The sequence below is a fragment of the Falco peregrinus genome, chromosome 7 (assembly GCF_023634155.1).
Source record: "Falco peregrinus isolate bFalPer1 chromosome 7, bFalPer1.pri, whole genome shotgun sequence".
Taxonomy (NCBI): Eukaryota; Metazoa; Chordata; class Aves; order Falconiformes; family Falconidae; genus Falco; species Falco peregrinus.
Window position 1 is genome coordinate 18633561 of NC_073727.1, and position 22213 is coordinate 18655773.

Here is a 22213-nt window from a genome sequence, read left to right on the forward strand (position 1 = left end):
ATCCCAGAAATGGCCAGGGGGGTGAGAGGGAGGCTGCAGGACCCAAAAATACGAGATGGCAATGTCCAGGAGCTGCATCCGAGTGACGAGGGGGTAGACACGTGCTGGTATGGGGAATATTATGGAAAATCAACTAATAAAACCCAGATGAGAGGGGCAGGCCTGGGCTGGGGCAAGCAGGGAGCTGCTGCAGGAGTAGTGGAGGTTTGGCCAGCTGGAGACCCTCCCTCAGTGTCCCAGAGGTGTCTGAGGGGCACTTGGAGGAGGAGGAGGAGGGAGGCCATGTGGGGAGGAAGGCTGCCTGGGAGCCCAGCCGGGTCTCGGCAGAGGGCAGCAGCAGCCCGACACAAAAGCCTTGGTGGGGAGGGGGTCTTGGCAAGGAACCCCCAAACATCCCCAACCCCCAGGGGACCCCTATCCCACGTCTCTGGACTGGGACCACCACTCTGAACCCAAAGCCGGGAGACAAACCACAGCACCCTGGGTCCCAGCCAGGACCCCAGACCCTGAACCACAGCACCCCACATCCCTGACCTGGTCCCAGGGGCCAGACCCCAGACCCATCACCCCATATCCCTGCCCCAGATCCACATACCCAAACCCTAGCTCCCCAATCCTGACCCCAGCCCCCCATCTCCCTAAGCCAGACTCCTGAGCCCTGCTGCCCTTGGACCAGGACCCTCTCCCCAGACCAGGACCCTTTCCCCAGACCCCCAGGCCTCCCAGACAAGTGAGGCTGGCACGGCACAGCACAGTGCAGTGTCAGACGGACATTTGTTAGTCATTAGGGCTGGAGGGAAGGAGGGCGGGCGCGGGACCAGCCTTTCTTCTCCAGCACATATCCCAGCGCCTCGCCTTTTGGTGGCCAGCATCCAGCCCAGCCGGGCTCTGCCGTCACCAGTCACCCGTCCCCATCCCGCGTGGGCAGAGGTCATGGGCAAACTGGCGGTCATGGGGATGCTCCGCCGCTGTGGTGGCTTTTGAAGGCTCCCCAGGAAGTTTTGGGAGCGGGGGGCCGGCGGGGGGGAGCAGTCCCGGCCATGCTGGCCGCTCGCTGACGCTCGCCGGGAAGAGACGTGCCGGGGCGGATGCGGGAACCGGGGCGGTGAGGCCTGGGTTGGTGCAGGATTGCACCCACTGCCCCCCACCTCGGGGGCTATGAGAGGTGAGTGGGGGGAAGCCAGGGAGGGGGGGTTGGAGCTGTGGGGAGAAGAGTGGGGCTGGTGGCATGGGGGACAGGAGGGGATGGCCATGCTGGAGTGGGGGGGCAGCTGGCACCCTCCAAAGCCCAACGTGTTCCTGTTCCACATGGGCAGCATCTCCCCACGGATGGGGGGGGCTGCGCCGGCCTCGCCATGGCCAGAGACCGCACACACAGGTTGGGGGGGGAGCCTCCAAGGCTTACCCTCGCTCACTCAGAGCCCGTCACTTGTTGACTCCATGGGGCCCTAAAGGAAAATTTGCAGCAGCTGAAAAGCAAAGGGCCATGACAGGGGGGACAGAGGGAATCACTGCCACCCCCAGCCCAGGGGGCCCCGCCGCCTGCAGCCCCTCTCCTGTCCCCTGCCTGCTTCTGCCTGGGGGAAGCCAGGCTGTATAAAGTGGGGGGTGCCGGTGCCACGGTGCCTGTAGCCCCCCTTGTGGCACCCCCAGCTGGAAACCCTCCTGCCAGCGAGGGGAGGTCGGGGAGGCCCCGGGCAGGGGCTGGCTGAGCTGGCGGGGGGCTGCAGGGGGCTCTCGGGCACGGCACAGCTCCAGGGGAGCTTTGGGGAGCCAGGGAAGGAGGCACCATCCCCTGCCCCGGGCTCCTTCGGGGCTGGGTACCGGTGCTGAGTGCGTCCCCTGTGCCCGAGCCGTGGGTGGGACCCAGCAGCAACACCCCAACTTGCCCCCACCGGGCTGGGGGTCCAGGCTGGGTGGTGGCCAGGGTGGCATGTGGGTTTTCTTTGCTCCCATGGTTTTTGCGAGAAGGGGCTGGGAATGTACAAAGCCCATCAGGGCTGGGAGCTGGGAGCCAGCAGCTTCTCCCTCACCCCCACTTTTTAGCCAAATTCAAACAAATTTCCTCAAGTTTTGTGGTCTCGGAGTGCAAAGGGCCCAGCTGAGTGCCACAGAAGCAGGCAGGGGAGCAGGGACAGGACCCTGCAGGCTGGTGCCACCAGGCTTTGGCTTGCAGTGATGGCTCCCGTGTGGCTTCCCAGCTTTTTCCCAGGGACGCTGGGTTGTGGCAAGGCTCAGCCGGTGTCCACAGGGACCGCCGAGGCTCAGCCAGTGTCCCCAGGGACCACCGGCATCCCCAGGGCTGGGAGCAGGAGGGTGCGGGCAGCTCAAGTCCCTCCTGTGTTGGCTTTCAGAAGACGAGCCGGTGGGAGGAGAGGAAGAGGAGATGCCAACCTTCAGCTACCGACCGAGTGGTAAGGACATCCCCTGGGGTGGGCAGGGGGTGCAGCAGGGCCTGATCCTTCCCTTTCTGCGCTCAGGTAGGGCACAGACCAGCTGCAGACGGTGCCAGAAGAACCTTTCCCTCCAGGCTGCCGTCAAAGTCCTCTACCTCTTCTCCATCCTCCTCATCGTGGTCGTGACCGTGCTGGCTGCCTTAGGTGAGTGCTGGGCAGGGTTGTGGGGTCTGGCTCCTGCCTCCCCTCCTTGGGGCAGACCCTCGGGGATACTGGGGCTCCCCCAAAGCACCTGCAGCACCCAGGTGTGGAAAGAAGCATCCAGCTCATGCTGACTTGCCCCTGGGATACCCATAGAACCCTGGGTGTGATGCCGCCTCACCGGAGGATGGCTTTACCCCCATGGGGGACCTCAGAAACCACCCCAGAGCCCAGAGCTTGCCACCCCATCACCTCCACAGGCAAGAAACAGCCTCCCAGGCTCAGCGCAGGGATGGCACGCTCCCTGGGGCTGGGCCCCTGGAGGTGCTTTGTAGACCTTAGCCAAGCCCTGACCCTGAAAGCCCCTAGGGACACCCACCCCACAGAGCCAGCACCCACCAGCTGCCCAGCCTGGCGCCTCAAGCCCTGGCCACCCTCCTTGCCAGGGAACAAGCTGGGAGGAAAGGTGTGGAGGATGAGCTCACCCTGACACCTGCCCACCTCCCCCTGACCCCCCACCTTTCCTCCACAGTGTTCAAGAAAGTCAACTCCATCTCCAACGACATCAGCTCAGCCCAGACCTATTATGAGAAGAAGATTGTGTCCATCCAGGAGGATCTCCAGGGGCTGGGTGAGTGGCTTGTACCTGGACCTGAAGGTCTTCTCCAGGCTTCAACACCACGTGTCCCTCCAGCTGAGTGGATCTCAGCTGCTCGGTGCTGCCAGCCAGGGGCTGAAGCACCTCTACTTTTCAGGTCCAGGGCCAAAACCCACTTATCTCCCAAGATTTTGGGGACAGAGAACTGTACCACTCTGAGGGTGGGGTTGGTGGGGTTGGGCTTTTTGGAGAACTTGCTGCACAGAGGTGGCAGGAGCAGGATGAGAGTGGGGAGGTGGTGCAGGCTGGTGGCGTCAGGGTTGACCCAGTCATGGGTCTGTGGTGCCCATCTCCAGGGTCTGCAAGGACAGACCATGGTGAGGCTCCTTCCTCCTCTCTGGTTCTCAGCAGGAGGGTCTCCAGGCCCAGTGAGGGACAGGGTAGGGTAACAGACCCCTCTGCCCTTTGTTCAGATGAGAAGACCTCGGGAAACTGCTCCGTCTGTCACGAGACGGGACAGCTGGGCCAGGAGATCACCAAGCTGCAGGGTGAGCTGGAGGAGATCCAGAAGATGCTTTTAGTTCAAGAAATCCTGCTCGACCGGACCTCCCAGACCCATGACCACCTCTCATCCACCAGCAACAAAATCACCAGTGAGGTGGACAACTGCTCCTTGTCCGTCCAGCAGGTCAACGAAAGCTTGGGGCAGTTCCTGGCCCAGCTTGGGGGCTGGCAGGTGGTCACCTCCCAGCTAGACAGCTCTCTCAAGGGCTTGGCCCAGGAGCGCTATGATGTCCGAGCAGCCATGCAGCAGATGAACTTCACCCTGGGGCAAACCTCTGACTGGATCCAGGTCATCCAGAGGAAGACGGATGAGGAGACGCTGACGCTGCAGAAGATTGTCACCGAGTGGCAGAACTACACCCGCCTCTTTGGCGGGCTGCGGGCCACCTCCTCCAAGACCAGCGAGCTGGTGAAGACCATCCAAGGCAGCGTTGGTGCAGCAGCTCGACAGGTCGGCCAGAACTCGGAGAGCATGCACGACCTGGTGCTGCAGGTGATGGGGCTGCAGCTGCAGCTGGACAACATCTCCTCTTTCCTGGATGACCATGAGGAGAACATGAATGACTTGCGCTACCACAACAGGTACACGCAGAACCGCACGGCTGAACGCTTCGAGACCCTAGAAGGTCGCATGACGTCCCACGAGATCGAGATCAGCACCATCTTTGCCAACATCAACGCCACCGACAGCCACGTCCACAGCATGCTGCGCTACCTGGATGACGTGCGGCTCTCCTGCACCCTGGGCTTCCACACCCATGCTGAGGAGCTCTACTACCTGAACAAGTCCCTCAGCCTGGTCCAGGGCACCACAGACCTGCTGCGGGAGCGTTACAGCCTGCTCAGTGCCCGGCTGGACTTTGACATCCGCAACCTGTCCATGGTCATGGAGGAGATGAAGGTGGTGGATGTCCGGCATGGGGAGATGCTGAAAAACATCACCATCTTACGAGGTGAGGTGCAGCCTGGTGGGCACAGCCTAAGCCCTGCCTGGGGGTGGGTTGGGGCCAGGCTGCTTCGGGGGCTGTTTCTTCTGTGGCTGAGCATGGTGGGATCTGGGCTCTTTGGGAGTGCCCTGCACCCCAGGCAGGTGGTGGAGGACCCAAACCACCATCGCTAAGGCCAAGGCAGTGCTGGGATGTGCACGAAGGCACCCAGACACCTGCCTGTGGTGCAGAAGGATCCTGAGCATGGAGCTGTGTGGACTTGGCTTGCAGAGCTGTCCCTGCGTGGGGAGACAGGGACAGCGGGGAGGTGACCCATGTCCTTCCAGCACGGCTGGCCTGCAGAGGGACTCCTCTTGCTGGAGAGGATATGGCTGCCCCATGGTGAGGGTGCCCAGAGTTCTCCCTGGTGGCTCAGGTGGCCTTGGGACATATCCATCCACCCAGGGGAGCAGTGGGGCTATCCTGGCTCCACCATCAGCTCCATGGAGCCCATGGATGCCCTGGCAGCTTCATGCTCTGCCACGGACCGCCCAGCTTGGAGCCATATCACACCTACATCAGCATCATTACAGGGCTGCCCGAATTAACAAGCCCAGCCGTTTCCTGGACCTGGTTTTAGGGGGAGCCCTGCAGTGGCCCCACACCCATGCACGATGCCGGGTGTCCTTTGGAGCCCACAGCAAGGGCTGCAGGGCTGGGGCATCCCGCTCTCTCCCCACTTCAGAGTCCTACCCCCCCGCCCCATGCTTCCTAATCACCCCCTCCTCTCCCCCTAGGTGTGCCGGGACTGCCGGGCCCCCGTGGCCTCAAGGGTGACGCGGGCGTCAAGGGCCCACCAGGAAGTGAAGGAGAGAAGGGCGACACGGGCATCATGGGCTCGCCGGGACCCCAGGGCTCCCCTGGCCCCCCAGGACCCCCTGGCCCCCAGGGTGAAAGGGGTCCCCTGGGCTTGAAAGGCTTCCCTGGCCTCAAGGGTGCCAAGGGCAGCTTTGGGCAATCTGGCTCTCAGGGACAGGGTGGACCCAAGGGTGACCCTGGCCTCCCGGGGCCGGCTGGGGTGCCAGGGCCAGTGGGCCCCCCTGGCCCGCGGGGCAAACCAGGACTCCCTGGGACCCCCGGTGCTGTGGGCCAGGCTGGCCCGATGGGGCCCAAGGGGGACCCCGGTTTGCGAGGCCCCCCGGGGCTGCCGGGCCCCCCTGGCCCCCCAGGACAGTAACCCAGCCTGCTGTCAGCCAGGGCACCAGGACAGCGGGGACAGCCACCCCCCCCGGACCTCCAGGGCATCCCCCACAGGGGTGTGAGGCAGAGCCTCACAGGACAGGGGGGCGAGGGGATCCGGTACCCCCCAGTGCGAGGGTCCGGGGCTGGTCCTTGGCTCTCAGGGATGCTGCCGGCTCCAGGCTTGGCCATTCCCAGCCCCAGGGTGGGGGCTCCCCGTGGGACGGGGTGCAGCTGGTTTGTGCCCTTTGACCCCCACCCCAGCCACCTTCATCCCCCCATCCCCGCGCTGTCCCCTCAATGTACTCGCGGCACAATAAAGCTGTATGGGGACAGGCGGCGTCTGCACTGGGGGGACAGGGTGGGGGGATGGGGTGCACCAGGGGAACACCCACAGCCAAACTGCTGCTGGTGGCAGCGAGCAAGTGGTGGGAGAAAGTGTGTTGCAGCCGTGGGTGCATGAGGGAGTGAGCAGGAGTGAGTGCATGCGTGTGCATGTGCATGAATGAGCACGTGTGCATGACTGTGCATGCATGCATTTGCACAAGTGAGAATGTGCATGAGTTTGCATGTGCACATGATTGTGTGCATGTGTGAGTGTGCATATGTGTGCGTGAATGTGTGTGCATGTGCACGTGTGCGTGAGTAAGTATGCATGTGCACGGGTAGGCGTATGCCTACACATACAGGCATGCGCACAGAGCGTGCCCATAGATGTGTGGACACGTGTGCATGCAGGCGTGTGCAAATATGCATGTGTGCCATGGGAGACGCAGTCTCTGACAGGGACCCTGCTCACCAACCTCCCCCCTGGCAGAGCCCCTTCCCTGCTTACCACAGCCACCCTCCTCCCTGCAGGGTCCCCCGTGCGGCCCCCATGCCCTTGGCAGTGAGAAATGGGGCTCTCGGCTCCCCCCCAGACCAGAGCCCCCCAGCATCGCCCTGCCCCAGGCTGACCCTGCCGGGGAGTGGGGGAGCAGCCGGGACCCCCACCGCCGCCAGGAAGGTGCGTGTCTGCTCTGCTCCGTGCCTCAGTTTCCCAACCCGGGCTGTCAGGCAGGACAGGCTGCCGGGGTCGAAGGGAGCAGTGTCATCTCCTCTGCCAGCCAAACCTGGGGTCCCCGAGGCCTGGCTGCAGGGGGACACCACCGGAGCAGGGGTGGGGGGCCCAAGTACTGCACCGGGGCCATGGTGCCAAGAGCATCACGGCACTGGGGATAACAGCCAGGCCAGCCCTGCCGTCCCCATCCCCTCCATCCACCGGGAGCCCCAGCTCGGGGAGCCCCGTGCCCTGCCCTGCCCGGGGCACAGGATCCAGCCGGCCGGGTGGTTTATTGCTGTTGGCAAAGGAGTTTCCTGTTTTCATCGCAGGAACAGCCCAAGGCTGGTTATTGACGCGGGCCAACACGGCCCTGGCCCCGGGTTGCAGCTGCCATGGCTGCAGAGGCAGCAGGGGGTGGGGGTGGGGGAGCCCTCTGAGCAGGGGGCGCTGGGGGGAGCAGAGACCTGTCAACTCGTTACACAGATGGGCCACAGGCTGACAGGGCCACAGGCCTGGGCAGGGCTGGGTTCAACTTGCTGGGGTGCTGGGGGCCAGGAGACAGCCCTGAGCTCCCCCAGGTTGGGGGAGGGGGGTTTAATTGGTGGGGGCACCCCGTCCCAAGCTGGTGACAAGGGATGAGATGCAAACCTGCCCGGTGCTTGGGGAGGACAGGACACGGGCACCCTGCAAAGCTGCTGGTGCTGGGGGCTATGCCAGTCCATCTGGGGGTCCTGAGCCCTCAGTGAGTCCCTGTGTGATTGTCTCCCGTGCCAGTGGTAAGGACATGGCCACGAGGGCCAGAGGGAAGCGCGCTGTGGGCGTGTGGCTGGGCTGTGGGTGCTGGTAAGGGTTTGGGTGCCAGGAGTGGGTGCTGCCTGCGCTGCACCGACCCTCAGCACCCAGCCCATATGCTGAATCGTAACCAAACTGGCACACAGCAGGGGGGCGGAGCCTCAGCCATGCCCAGCACCACACTGTGCCTCAGTTTCCCCCAACTAGGCAGGACCTGGCCATGCTGTAACCCCCACCCTGACCTCCTCACCCCTTCCCAAATGCCTGCGTCTGTGGAAAGCCAGAGCACATCTGGCCAGGCAGCAGCCTTAGCATAATACTGTGCCAGTGCCTGTGGATGGGCGTCCACATCCTCCCCCGGCCCTGCAAAAAAATGTGCAAGGGCAGGGTTTTCCCCCTGACACCAGCCAGAGCTGCGCTTTCCGGGCAGTGGCAAGAGTGGGCGATAGGATTTCAGAGCTGGGAGCAAAAGGATTAATAAATAAACGAGGAGTGGAGGTGGGGAAGGGCTGGGCGGGAAGTGCTGACGGCAGCTGGGACCGCTTGCTGTCGGGAGGGTGATTCTTGGTTGCTGCTGGCCAGTGGCGTGGGGACGCAGGGGAGCATCATGGCTGGGGCTGCACAGCCTCTCACCATCCTTGCCCTTCCCCATGGATTGTCCTGAACAGTGCCATGGAGGGACGGCATGGACCCAGCATCTCCCACCCTGGGCAGCCATGCACAGGGTGCCTGGGGACACAAGGCCCCATGGACACAGATGCACAGAGTGCTTGGGGGGGAGACAGTCCCATGGACATCAACGCACAGAGTGCTTGGGGACACGCAGCCCACATGCACAGGGTGTTTGGGGGACACACAGCCCCACGGACATCCATACACAGGGTGCTTGAGAACACAGAACCCATGCACAGGGTGCCTGGGGACACGCAGCCCACAGGCAGCCATGCAGGAGGTGTCTGGGGACACATGGCCCATAGCAGCCATGTACAGGGGCCATCACTCATCGATAAAGGCCAGAGGACACTGGAGGCACTGGGCAGGTGCTGCAGCCAAGCACAACAGTTTGCAGCTGCAGGGCTGCAGCCGCGGGTGGTGCCGATGGCAGCACAGCTCATGACCAGCCTCCAGGTCACCCGCCCCAGCCAACACCCCATCCCATGAAAGGGCCCATTGATAGCGGTGAGGAGGGAGACCCAGCGGTGTCAGGTATGCAGGGTGAGACAGGGTCCCCCCAGCTCCTCTCCCCTTGCCCTGCTCCACCAGAGCCGCCCAGACTCCCCGCGTTTCCCCTGCCTCTGCCAGGGGCAGCTGGGAGGAGGGAAAGAAAACGGTCGCTGCACTGTGCCTCAGCGTCCCTACCAGACCCGGGGTGGTTTACCCACACACACACCCCCCACCAGGCTCTGGGCCAGTCTGCACATCAGGTCCCTAAACAGGTGGGACACCAGGAAGAATTTGGAGTGGCACAAGCTGGAGACACTCCAGGTTCAGGTCAGCCCAAGCAGAGACAGGACATGGGCAGCAAGAGGATGCACAGCCCACCATCCTCTTCCTCCCAGCAAGGAAATGGGTTGACAAGGGCCTGAACCCCTCCTCACTGCCCCCAGCCCCAACCCCACACCCCCAGGGCCTTGTACTAGGGTAGTTTTCTTCTCCTGCAGTAATTCAGTATTCTCTGATGAGGCTGTCAAGACTTCAGTTCGTTAAGGTTCAATTTCCTTTTGCATATTTCCTCCCCAAAAATCACCACCCCTGAACCAGCAGACATCCTTCCTTCACACTGGGGAGATGCAAAGCCAGAGGCGGGGGGGCCTTTTCCCCGACCTCCCGAGGCTGCAGGTGAGTTCGTGGCCTCCAGAGTCACACCCCAAACCCACCTTCCTAGACTTGTCCCGTCCCCCCTCAGCACAGCTGGGCTCCGCATGCCTCTGCTGCACTGAGACACCCCGCACACCCTCCCTGCTCTTCACCAAGGCACAAGCGCGCCAGCTGACTCCCACCTCGCAGCACGTTTTATCAGCATGGTATGAATTTAATTATGACATATATACAGGTGCTGCAAGGATCACCGCGGCCGTTTCATACAGATTTATCCAAGAAACCTTACAGAGTGCTCAGGGAAGAGCTCTGGTGTGGACAGGCGCAGCCGCTGTGCAAAACTCAACTCTTCATCACAAACTTCTCTCCTCAGAGGTTTCCAAGGAACAGCCCAGACACTGAGCAGAATTTAAAAGAAAATACACCTCGAGACTATTCTGACTCTGTGCTAAAGGCACATATCACAGCCTGTGGTCATGCACTTATGCAGGCTGCAACAGCCGAGCTCAGACTTCATCATCTGTAGCTCTGTATTTAATGAGCCACCAGATTTACAGCCAGCAAGGCTGGGGAGGTCTGCACAGCAGCTGTGAGCTTACCCAAATGTACACCCCCCAATCGCAGAGGGATCCCCCAGCTTTGCTGACCATTGCCAGCATGAAGAGGAGAGTTATGCAGTCAGCAGCCTCACATTCGTGCACATACCAGTGACACTGGGTTAGTGGCAACTGTTTCTGAGTCGCTCCACTGCCGGGGCAGCAGTGAGACCAGCACAAATTTGTTTTCCTTAAATCTCACTGTATTAAGAGCTACACCAACCCCTTCCCTAGAATAAATACCATTGTCTTTGTAGAACTGAAAGTCAATTCTGCTTCCTTCCACCCACATCCCCGAAAGAGATGTATGTGCAGACATATTGATCTTCTCCTTTCAGAAGTTGTCCATGGCACAGAGCTGGTTAGGCTGCCGGGAGAACCAACCAGGTTCTGAAGAAATGAAGTCAGAGTTCACTTTTTGCGGGTTTTTTTTGGCATTCTTAGCGATGGTGACACATTTAAGACATCCCAAACCACCTCATGACTGAGAAAGGAGAGAGACTTTATTTACATAAAGTCATCTGAATCGTTGCCATCCTGTGGGAAGAAAGACAAATCAGGATCATTGTGCATGCTAAAACGGAAAATGGTGAAATGGGGCATTCAGCAGGATTTCAGAATTGCTATTCTGGTTTCCTGCCACAGACACCATGAAGTCAGACCAGACAGACACACAACAGCAGGTCTGGAGGGGGAACAGCCCCGAGTTGTGAAAGAGCAGTCACTATTTGTTGTCCCTGCAGTGCATCACTTCCCTGAAACTGCAGCCCATGTGCTGCAGCTGGGGAGGAACCAGAGAACAGGCTCTCCAGCAGCTTCATGGACCATCCCTGTATCACAACCTGAGCTTCTTTCCAACTCGGGAGAAGGAAAACAATCTGGCATCAGGTGAGGGTCAGGTACTGAGAGGAGACCCCCTGCACAGCATTTCCACTGTGCCCCTCCCTAGCCAGTGTCACTAATAGGGCACTGCCTGCTTCAGCACGTCAGGAGATGCTCCCACATCAACCCAGCTGGAGTTTCAAAGTGGATCTGCATGCCAAACAGGAGCAAAAAAGTCAGGAATTCTTGAAAACCACACACTCACCTAGGTGATTAGTCAGGGACTAGGATGTAAAAGTTGCATTTTAAACTGAGGGTCACTCAGAGGAGCTCAAAGATCTATTTGCCCAAGGTCCCACCAAGGAGGAAGCTGCAGACACGCCAGACCTCAGGCAAAGCGCAGGTGCATCCAGTGCACAGCCGGACCTGTTCCGAACTTCAGCCCCTAGCCCTCCTGTGATCCACCTTCTCACTTCCCTCAAGCTCCTCCCTGCTTTGGCTCCTTTTCCACGATCAGACTGCAGCTGTATTCTACTGCTCATCCTGGGCCAACACCTTGCTCTCTGCAAGCACATCCCTTCAAGCTTCCTCTTCCGCCCCTCAGCACCTATATCCATCCCTCCCCAAACTGTTCTCCTTACACTTCCAGTTTATTTCTGGCTAAAAATGAGCATTTTCCCCTGCCTCCCTTGAAGTACCAAGGTGGCATATGCAGGTCATGGTTGGCCACCATTAGGGACAACTCTTCTGCTCATGCACCAGGTGATGCTCAAGCAGCTCAAAAGGAGAGGCAAGCCTGGTGCTGCACTTAAAAACTCTACCTGCTCTTCCTCTGGAGTGGGAAGGGCACTGGAAGGACTTCACACACATTTCCAGCAGCACAGGCTCCTCCTGGCTGACGTACAAGCGACAGGGCCCTCTCAGAAAGCAGAGGAAAGTGGCAATGTCCTTCACCAAGAAGGGGTGACGGAGATGCGCTCTGTCAAGCAGGAGCTGTACCATCACAATCCCGCATTGAATTTCAGCTGACTCTGAAAGGCTTCTGTGGGCATCTACTGGCTCTTACCTGATTAGAGGACATGTTCTCAGCCTTCATTAATGATGAGTAACTCCTGGAAGGGAAATGACATTATTTTGCATTATATGTTTTCAAAAACCACCAACAGAGAGACGTTATGATAAAACAGGAACAAGTACCAGAAAAACAAATTTTCTTCCTTTCTGAACTCAGGCAGACTAGACAAGTATTTGCTTATCTCATATTCTTTGACTAATTAAAACAACCAGAGAAAGCCCAGGCGCTACGCAGCCTGCTTCCCCACAGCTTTGTTCAGGAACTACCAGCTAGATCACCCCAGGAGGCAGAAAATCCTTTACTTTGGGGGATGGCCAAGAGGCAGCTCTGGGGCACGGCTAAATAAGCAGGCAGAGCTCTTACTCTGAAGCACAGATGTGCCTGCTGGTGACTTCAGTTTATTGTGCTTCTCTAAGCCCTCTTTTCTGACCTCTACATGTGTTGAATCACTTGGGAAATCCAGGAGTTTTTAAAATTCCAGTTTCACCATCATTTACAGATAAACACGACTTACTAAAGCTTAAAAGTGAGCTTTTGGGGCCAGCCAGCGGATGCATCCAGTGCTGCACAGGGCCGTCAGTGCTGAGGAACAAGCTCACGCATGCTGCTGCGTGTTTGGTTGCCAGACGACAGAGAGGTCAATATGACATTTCAAAACACCATCCCCTCATTCTGTGTTTAAAGGAGCACGTGACTGAAGATTCACACGTGTTTCAGTTAACATCAGTGATGCAAGGGGAAGCTGAAGAACACTAGCGAAGGCTTGGTGCTTTCCAAGGCTTGCATGGACCTGGAAGCCATTGCTCCCATCCCAATGACAGAGAGCTTGCCCAATTTCACCCAAGTTAAGAACAGGTTTCAAAAGACACAGTCCTTTCTTTTTAACAATGGTTTAACATCCAGGTTTATTTTAAGAGAAATGAGGAAAATGCATTTATTCTAAAGACAAAGGAAATCACTGGGCCGTGCAGACGTCTATGCCAGAGCAGGTCAGCTGAACACTGAGTAACACTGGGCTGAGTATTGAACAGAAACTGCTGACCCATGACTCTCTCCGAGCACCGATGAAAACTGCGTAAGTTAGAAGTTGGCACTACAATTCATTACTTACCGAAGTTCTTCCAGCTCTTTCTTCTTCTTCATCTCTTCCTTTTCCTTCCGCTTCATCTCTTGGATTTGGGCTTTTTTCTCATTTCTTTCCTCTCTGTCCCGGGCTTCCTTCTCAGCAGCCAGGTCTGGGAAGCGCTCCACTTTTGTCTTCTCTAGCCGATTTAGGATCTCATTCACCTTCTTCTCCACTGTCAGCATTTTCACCTTTGGAGTGCAAAGAACTATGATCCTTATAAAAAAATACTTTTATTCTGGCACTTTCTCAACAGAAAGAAAACAACCTATTTCCACTGTACGCATGGCTGAATCCCACAAAAACAGATGCTAAGGAAAATCACTGCCACCGAGGGCTATTCAGCAGGTTGTGTAATGGCATAGAGAGGCCTACTCCCAACACTCAGAAGCACATTGCTAATAAGCATAAGCATTGCTAAGTACATAAGCATGACTAATTTCATTTCTTGGCACATGCCTCAACAAACCAGCCAAGAGACAAGAACTTGTCTCTGCCAATTCCTGAAGAGGTGGCAGGAAGTCTCTGCAGATCATTTTGGGCAGAGAAGCTCACAGGCTGCTTCTTGACTGCAGGGTTTTTAGCATTTCTTGCCCTGGTCCAGAACTGTTTTCGTCAAGCAACTGCACCTCTAGAGAGCCTTCCCTCCCAGCAGCCAAACTGGTAACAAGAATTTAAGCATTAACATTATCTGCAGGTAACAGGTTAGGCTTGGAAATAGCTTAGTGTGCTGCCTTGATGCGATACCAAAGCTAAGCAGCTCTGCCTTTTAACAGGTTTAACAAATTCAGAAGCAGCAGCAGGGTGAGACAGCTCTCGGAGCAGAGACAGTAGAGCAAACACAGCAACAGACACCTCCAGGACCCGACACAGCCCTCCTTTGCACAGCAAGTCCAAGTCCTGAGCCCCTCCAGACGTGTGATTACACTACTGCCTGTGAGCTGATCCAAAGTGACTGCTCATATGCAGGCTCTTCAGCTGCAGTAAGAGATGATTTCCGTGGAGATAAATTCAAACAGATAGCACAGACCAACGTGCGACACCACTGTGCATCAGCAAACACTTGTCAGCTGCACCATGCTGCAGTCTGGAAACACACAGTGTACAGGCTACACTCTGCTACAGGCTGACACCCAACCACGGACCTTCAGGTAATGATCAGGCAAGTCGCTCCTGGTATCTCTCTTACACTTCTCAAGTGGACAGTTCCCTGGCTTTAGGGCAAATGCTGAAGACAATCCACCCAGCTCCTAACACAGAAAGGTTACAGTCTGCCACCAGGTCACTGTCACTGGCTCACAGCAAACACTTACATCCTTCTGCCTATGAAAGCCGATCTGCCCCACATCCATGTCTGCAGTCTTCTTCAGGTTAGTCCATGGTGTGTACACCACATTGACATTGTTCATCTTGCAACCTAGGAAGCAGGGGAGAAGGGAAACATTGCAATTCTTTACGTGCTGAAAGGTCTTAAAAGTCTTCTGTGCACATGGAAACACTGACAGTTATTCTTGTCACAAACATGACTAGCTAGGCAAGAAAGAAGAAAACTGAGAAGTCCTTCCAGCATTACAGTGAAACGGAAGAACACCACGACATCATTTTCTGCAGTAACATGAGCGCTGCAGCAGTGTTAACGAACTCCAGATGGAGATCGTCTTTGCCAGAAGAGCGATTACTATGGAAGGGGGCCCCAAGGTGGTGTTAGAGACTGCAAGCCCTCCTTGGCTCAGGCAGCAATATGGAGACACAAACAGGAATTTCAGAGATTTAAAATTCCTCCTTATAAAAGTGTAATGGGCAGCCCCAGCAGCTGCAAATGACATCTGCTTCACATAAGACCCGCAGGCATAGGCTTAGCAGAAAGCACCACAGCAGAAACATCACAAATGTTTGATCCAAAAGAACACATGCTCGTGTGGACCAGAAACACTCGCCACAAACACCTCACACCGATCTCCCAGGAAACCAGTATTACCTTGAATGCTATTCGCCTTCACTAGATGGGCACAGTCTATCAAAACTTCTTTAGGAATGTCATCCACCGTCTGCCCCTGTGACAGAGCAAGGCAACGTGAGTGGCTGGAGGTGGGGGGCTGTAGGGGCTGATGAGCGCCTGAAAGCCAAGAAGCAGGGTGTAATGCTCCGCAAACATGGCCAGGACCTCTACACTCCACATTTCACATGTCTTTCGTGGCATTTGTAAGGAGAGGTTCGAAACGCCGCAAGTGATTTGCGCCTTGCTTTTCTCAAAGGCATTCTCCCTGTTTTAACAGGGTGATGGATCCTAGCCCCATGCCTGGTGTCAAGCCCAAAATCACTAGTTCTGTTGGACCATGTTAATCTTCCTGCTCCTCTCTGCGTTGTTTAGTAACAGAGGCTGTAAATTCAGCCTCCCCACACTGGTGGTTACCTGCACCCTTAGGGAGCCCTGGTTCACGTGAGCAAAGATGGTCTTGTGTATGGGAATCACTGCAGAATGGCCAGGTGCAGTTCTTTTGGGGGTGAATATTAAGGTTTTTAAATATAGGTGTCACAGAATTACCTTGTGTAACCGAAGGTACACATGCGCGGAAGAGAGTTTATCCACATGAAACCTACAGAATAAAAAAAGCACGTTTAACAGAGGATAAGAGATGGTGATTTGTTCTGAAAGACTTACTTCCTAGGAAGTGACAAAACAGCCACTCCATGGACAACAAAACTATAGAATAGTTCACGATATACATGTTTAAAAGGAGGTAAGGGAGTCAGACACTGCCCTTTAAGAAACACCAGTCCTCTCAATGGGAGGACAAAAAAATAAAACCCCTTTCCCCCTCCTCTTCTTTCTTTTAAATGGCATACTGCATGCAGACAACACTCACATGATGAGCCTACACATGTGGTGTTTTGGTCTGTCTATTTATTATCAAAAGAAACAGCCAACTCATGAACTCCACAGCAGGCACTGCCCATTACACCACTTACATGACTGGTCTCAAGCTCACAGAGGAAAAAAAAATTAAAATAAAATCCCAGTTGCTCAGTAGAACGGTCCATGGAGTACAGCCTTCAGTTTCTGACAGCAGCAACAGGCAATGCTGCCTGGGTAATGCACAGGATCTAGTGGGTTCAGCGAGTGCCAGTCCCAATAACAGGTGAACCCCAGCTCTGTGCTCACTTCATTCATTGCCTCCAAGGTTTCATAAGCCTCAATTTCCACCCCCCCAGCCCTCTCCTCACCAGACTGAAGAGTGCTCTCCATTTCTGTCCTCCTTACAGCACGGCTGTACAACTCCCTGATGGCTCCAGCTGCTCTTCACCAGATCTTTTCTAACTTGATTGTGTCTTTGCCGTGACCACCTATTTTTCAAGCCTCTGTCCCAATCAACACTCACCCCAACCCTGCAGACTTCAAGGACAGACGGGGAGGAACTGATCTCATGTCACCTCCCAGCCTTCCTTAACACTATTTTCTTTTAACATAACAGGACTTTTTCCTTTCTGCTGCAGGACAGAAAACCACCACCAAGCACCAACGCATGAACTCTTGCCTGTCCCTCCCGAGCTTCCTACTCCAATTCCACTGGACCCCTCTTAAACAGAAGTAAGTCTAAAAGGTGCCAGACACCATTAGGGTAACAACTCCCACACCTCCACAAAAGGACTGATGGTATTTTGTTGAGATGGCACTAGATTCCGAAAAAAACAGCATGGATGATGTCAGTGTGAGCTATAAGATACAAAAAAGATAGGGAAAGATGACTTTTATGGTTCAGGCAATTTGAGGACTCATCTCAAGGTCGCTCCTAAATAACAGTATAGGCATACTTTAAATTATGTAGCAATAGGACAAACATGAGACCGAAAGTGAATGTGATACTGGTACAACAGTTATTCTGCTGAATCACCATCCCTCCTGCTAGAAAAGAAAAAAACATTCCCTCGCCAGTTAGCTGCCTGCTGACAAAATGTCCCCTATGGAGCACGTTAGATACTACCTATTCAAGCTTCAGTTCTACCAAGACACTTCAGCTCATCCTGGCAAAGGCCCTCGTGAGCAGTGAACAGCACTGCCACATGGTGATTCTTGTTACGAATTGTTAGCAGAGGGCAGCAACTGTGATACATTCTGGTCTGTGCAACAATGCCCGAAAGCAAGCCAACTCCTTCATAAACGTCTCACAAACCTTATCAGTCTAGAAACTTTACGGACTAATATAGCCAGCAAAGATGCCACCAACGGCTGCTAACAGGATAGGGAACTTCCCTTCTCTTTGATCTCTCTTCCAATGAGATCTTACAAGCCAAAAAGAACAACCCACACATGTCAGTGTGCTTCCTTCTGCCCACCTGGCCACTGCTCTAGCGGGTCTGCTTAGAGCACACATGGCTTTCACCCAGCAAGAATCAAAATCTCAAACTCTTCTGCTCCTGCTCACTGACTCCAACTCCTGAGACAGGTTGTTTTACATGCCAGGCCAGTACTTGCACACAGGGGTGACCAAAGCACCTCCGTTGTGAGGAAAGGCTGTGGGAGCTGGGGCTGTTCAGCCTGGGCAGGGAGAAGGCTGAGAGGGGACCTGAGCAATGCACACAGGTACCTTAAGGGCCAGTGTCAGGGGGCCGGGGCCGGGCTCTTGTCAGCGGTGCCCAGCGACAGGACAAGGGGCAACGGGCACAAACTGCAGCACAGGGAGCTCCGTGGGGAGAGCAGGAAAAACTTCTTTCCCTTGAGGGTGCCGGAGCACGGGGACAGGCTGCCCAGAGAGGCTGTGCAGTCTCCTTCTCTGGGGACGTCCAGAGCCCACCTGGACACGATCCTGTGCAGCTGCTGTAGGAGAGCCTGCTTGAGCAGGGGGTGGGCTGGGTGGGCTCCAGGGGTCCCTGCCCAGCCCCACCACCCTGTGGTGCTGTGATGTGAAGCACATACAGAGGAAAAGGCACTGGGAGACAACAGACAGTTTTCTCTAGGCACAGCACTTACTGTGCTCAAAAAACTCATAGCTCCACCCCCAGGCCCGGTCTGACTGCTCAGTGATTTCACATGGCTTGTGCCTCCACTCTCCCTGGTCTTTGATAGCTTTTTGTTTTTTCTCATTTTACTTGTTCATGCATGGAGATATTCAGGAGCTGCTACTCTTGTTTGACTCTGGGGGTGCTCTCTCTTACAAATACCAAGCTGCCCTTCCCATTAACTCTCCCCATTTCCTAAACGCAGTAAAAGCAAGCTAGCACCTCTATTCTGAAACACAAAGATCTATGTATGGAGTTACACAGGTTATTGCTACTCCAGCAGCTCCAGGCACAGATAAACCCCAAAAAGCTCTCCAAAAGGGCCAGCTCTTATGGTGAACAAAGAGGGGGGGGGTTGAGGGGCAGATGCAGGGGAATGGATTCTGAATCAACGGAGTCCCAACAACTGCACCCAGGTCTGCTGCAATCCACCTTCACACTGGGGTTGCATTTAAACTGCTAAATGGCCCTGGAAAAAAAGAGACTCTACAGTGCCTGTGGAAGCCGGAGGGCTGTTACAATCGTTAACTCAGCTGCATAAGGAAAGGCAATTTTTTTCAGTGACTCTCAGTACCTACCAGATATCTTCAGGCCAGCCGTACTTTATTAGGTCTTCATCTGCAGGAATAAAAGCATCAATAAGTAAAGCCCAGGACCTCATCAACAACAAACTCAACTACCTGTCAAGCCGGAATCCTCCACTGTTGGTCAGCCACTGTGTGGTGACTGAACAGAAAGAGAAGAGGGCTTTAATGCTGCACCTGCCTGGTCCAGGTATGGTAGAAACAGGTATGCCACGAACACCTCCATCACTAAATTTTGCAATTTTAAAGTGAAAATATGTTTCTTCAAATATGCATCTAACAGGGGGAGACTTTCAGGGCAAGTCTTCAAAATAGCCACACTAACACTTTTCCCTTGGAGTGAGATGCCCAGTTTCACATCATCCACTGATGTAGAAAGAGGAGCCGCAGAAGAACGTAACCTTCACTGTGAGGGAGAGGACAGGCATGGGAAGCCTACAAAGTACGAATGCTCACTGGATAGGGGAAAAATACAGACTGAGCAGGGAAACAGAAGGCTGGTTTGCAAAAAGTTTTCAAACACAACCTGAAAAATATTTTTATCTGAACAGTTTTTGGTTTTCCGTTAGTTTTCACTTGTATTTGAAGGCAGTTACTCTGCCTAGAGCATTTACAAAATGTATTTATCCTAACTAAAAGTAACACAGTGGATTTCAGAGGGGTAAGTATGAACCACTTGCAAGGGTGGACAAGTTTCAAACAATATATCAAAGACATCCTTTCAAAATGACCTTAAAACCCCCAAAATCTAAATCTAAGCCATTAGGCATCGTTACATCAATGTACTTACTTTCATACTTATCTTTTCCCATGTAAATGGTGTAAACGGAAGGAACAACTGAGGGACAGAAAGAAGAAAACAAATCAAAAGAGGTTTGGAGAAACTGTGCAAGAAATCACAAACACACCAGTCTTGGTCACAGAAATCAGAATGAAAACTGCTTCATTCATCCATCCATCCCACTTCCCTCCTAGGGGCCAAAGGAAGATTCTTTTGAGCTTCCTCCACATTTTAGCCCGAATGCTTCAATGGGCTTTGGAAAGTGGCAGTGGCATTTCCACTGCTTTCCATGGAAGACTATCCAGCAAGGAGCAGCTTTCTGGGCAAAACACACTCAACATCCAGGTAGATCATATTGTATCTGTGTAACCGTATCACCTGTCCAATTAAACACACGTCTGAGATCCAGAAAGGCTGACATTGTATTTACAGTCTGGGATTAAGTCCCTGTGTGGCCTTGAGTGAAACAGCTCACCTGCCTGGCCCTCATTTCCCCAAAGTATCAGAAGCCCAACGTGAACCTCCCCCAGCTAGTCTGGAAGGATTAAAATTCACAAAACAATGGAAAGACCGAAGTTCCATAAACTTATTTGTCTCATCTGTGCCCTTCGAGGACACTTAAAACAAAGTCCTCCTCTCCTTTAGGGCTCATTCCATCATGCAGTAAAGACACTGCCAGTTCTGGGAAGCCAAATGAATGTCCTCTCAGCATCATAACCAAAGGTCAGCACAGCTGGGAGAGGGACACAGAGCAGTCAGGAAAGTCCTGCTGCAGAAACCACTGAGCAGCCTGCTTAAAAAAAAAATAAAATGCTCTGCTCTTGTATATGACAGCAGGGAAATCCCAATTACACAGCAATGCTACCTACCAGATTGTCACATTTCTAGCTTCTACAATTTTTAACAATTACCTTGTGTGAGAGCAAATGATGCGGCAAATAGCTACAAGCCTCAGCGCTGCGCTCAAATTTAGCTGTTCTTCCCCAGGACCTAGAGCAGCTGAGCACTTCAGCACAAAGAATTATTGCAAGCAGGTTTTCAGCAGACAGTTTCACACCCTAACAGCCAGTGGCTGAAACAACCTGTTGCAGCAACACAGATCTGTATTTTTCATATACCGTTGTGGAACAAACAGAATCCACAGCGGGATTTCTAAAGCAATAGTGCGCAAATTAAGGAGTAAGCGTAAGCAAATGAAATGCAGGTGACCAAATCTGCCTCCAAAAAAGCATCGTTTGAAAACATGGTGTCTAACCTCAAATTTTTAGTCACTAAAATAGTAAACATGCTTCACATGCTACAGCTCACAGTAAAATGACTTGGGTCCCAAGCTGCTTACTGACCCAGCTCTTTATGAGGGCATTTTTACTAGAAATCCAACATCACTACCACAAAGACCAGGCAACATTTTTCAATTTAGTAATGGAGTAAAACCAATTGGAAATTCAAAAATACGAAAGGATTATGGGCCTGTGGGAGTCAAAGGTTGGAAAAAATCCACCCTGGCCAAATAGGAGAGTCCAGAGGATGCAAGATCATCATGACTCCAGGCACTACCCATAAACATAACATTAAATGCTCAAAAATAAAGTTGCATTAGTGATGGTTCTGTGAAAATGAAGCCCATCCTGCCAAAACAGTGGGGGAACACTAACATAACCAAAACGGAGATTACTCAAAATCCGTATTCTTTTACACACAGGCAGCCAAACACTCAAATCCTTCTCACTAAGGAACTTCATCTCTGGAACTGAGGAAAGCAACGCTATAAAATTGCAGCCTGCAGATACAATGGGGTAAAAACCATACTGAAACTTCCATTTCACCCAGTTACACACCGGTGAAATGACTGGGGGCAAACCAAAAAGGAGCATTCTTGTATGACCCTCTGTATCATTAGCCTGTACTGGATCAAACCACGGATCCCTGATGCTTCAGAATGGCTGACCTTTCCACAGGGGCAAGCAAAAGAGAACGGTCTACGTGAAAGGAAAAATAACGAGACAATTTATGTGTTATGCCTTTCCTCTGGCTTCGGACAGCAGGACGCTTGAGAGAGCTTTTCCGAAGTCACCTAGCAGCACCGCTGTTCGTTCAGTGGGTTACTGCCCGCTGCTGAGAGCCCCTAGCCCCGGGGAGACCCCCAGCCCCGGGGAGACCCCCAGCCCAGCTCCTGAAATCACGTTAAGCTGTAGCCGACTTTGGCCCAAAGCGGGTCCTTTGCGCTCAGCCCAGCCCAGAGGCCCGCCAAAAGGCACCGAACGGACTAACGGGGGTGCCCAGGGCCGGGAGCAGGTGCCGGTACCGGTGACGAACCGGGCAGGGCCGCGGCCCAGCGCCCCCCTCCCAGCACCGGGACCCGGCCCGCCACATGCCCCCCCGCCCCGCTCTCCCCTGGCCCACTCACCGTTGGAGGTGAAGTAAAACACCATGTCGGCGGCTCCCCGGCCTGCCCGGCCCGCAGCTCCGCGCTGCTGCCACTGTCCCCCTCCAGCGGCGCCTGCGACCGGAGCGCGGAGGTGGGGAGGAGGCGAGCGGGCCGCAGAGCGCGTGCGCTCGGCGCAACGCGCATGCGCAGTACGATGGGAGCGCGCGCTCCTCCCCATACACGTGAGCCGCCGCTCCGGGAGGTGAAGCCGGGGGGAGCACTGCGCATAC

The 22213-nt window shown here is 54.7% G+C and overlaps 2 protein-coding genes across 5 annotated transcripts; one reads left to right on the forward strand and one right to left on the reverse strand.

The window, feature by feature from the left end:
* Window positions 1-309: 309 nt before the first annotated feature.
* Window positions 310-6251, forward strand: SCARA3 (scavenger receptor class A member 3). Of its 3 annotated transcripts, none has more exons than XM_027785586.2 (6): window positions 310-1165; window positions 2355-2411; window positions 2481-2600; window positions 3130-3228; window positions 3669-4712; window positions 5483-6251. In XM_027785586.2, exons 1-6 carry the CDS (start codon window positions 1159-1161, stop codon window positions 5920-5922), a joined length of 1767 nt encoding a protein of 588 aa, XP_027641387.2. In that variant the 5' UTR covers window positions 310-1158; the 3' UTR covers window positions 5923-6251. The 3 variants fall into 3 exon arrangements, with proteins under 3 accessions (XP_027641387.2, XP_027641386.2, XP_027641385.2); XM_027785585.2 differs by having other exon boundaries at window positions 312-1165; window positions 2355-2414; XM_027785584.2 differs by having other exon boundaries at window positions 313-1165; window positions 2355-2600.
* Window positions 6252-10582: 4331 nt separating this feature from the next.
* Window positions 10583-22119, reverse strand: CCDC25 (coiled-coil domain containing 25). 2 transcript variants are annotated; one of them, XM_055810439.1, is made up of 9 exons: window positions 21963-22118; window positions 19565-19612; window positions 18769-18808; window positions 15738-15789; window positions 15171-15246; window positions 14506-14609; window positions 13181-13383; window positions 12061-12106; window positions 10583-10709 (listed from the first exon to the last, which is right to left on the reverse strand). In XM_055810439.1, exons 1-9 carry the CDS (start codon window positions 21985-21987, stop codon window positions 10680-10682), a joined length of 624 nt encoding a protein of 207 aa, XP_055666414.1. In that variant the 5' UTR covers window positions 21988-22118; the 3' UTR covers window positions 10583-10679. The 2 variants fall into 2 exon arrangements, with proteins under 2 accessions (XP_055666414.1, XP_055666415.1); XM_055810440.1 differs by lacking the exons at window positions 10583-10709; window positions 12061-12106 and having other exon boundaries at window positions 13262-13400; window positions 21963-22119.
* Window positions 22120-22213: the final 94 nt, after the last annotated feature.

Bases quoted from the DNA above. Each gene is read 5' to 3' on its own strand.
- SCARA3 (XM_027785584.2), top strand. The intron at 3,229-3,668 runs GTGAGTGGCTTG...CCCTTTGTTCAG, and splicing joins GGAGGATCTCCAGGGGCTGG to ATGAGAAGACCTCGGGAAAC. The intron at 4,713-5,482 runs GTGAGGTGCAGC...CTCTCCCCCTAG, and splicing joins AAACATCACCATCTTACGAG to GTGTGCCGGGACTGCCGGGC.
- CCDC25 (XM_055810439.1), bottom strand. From the start codon at position 21,987: ATGGTGTTTTACTTCACCTCCAACG. The intron at 19,613-21,962 runs GTGAGTGGGCCA...TCTGTCCCTCAG, and splicing joins GTTTTACTTCACCTCCAACG to TTGTTCCTTCCGTTTACACC. The intron at 13,384-14,505 runs GTAAGTGTTTGC...TGCACTCCAAAG, and splicing joins GCTTTCATAGGCAGAAGGAT to GTGAAAATGCTGACAGTGGA.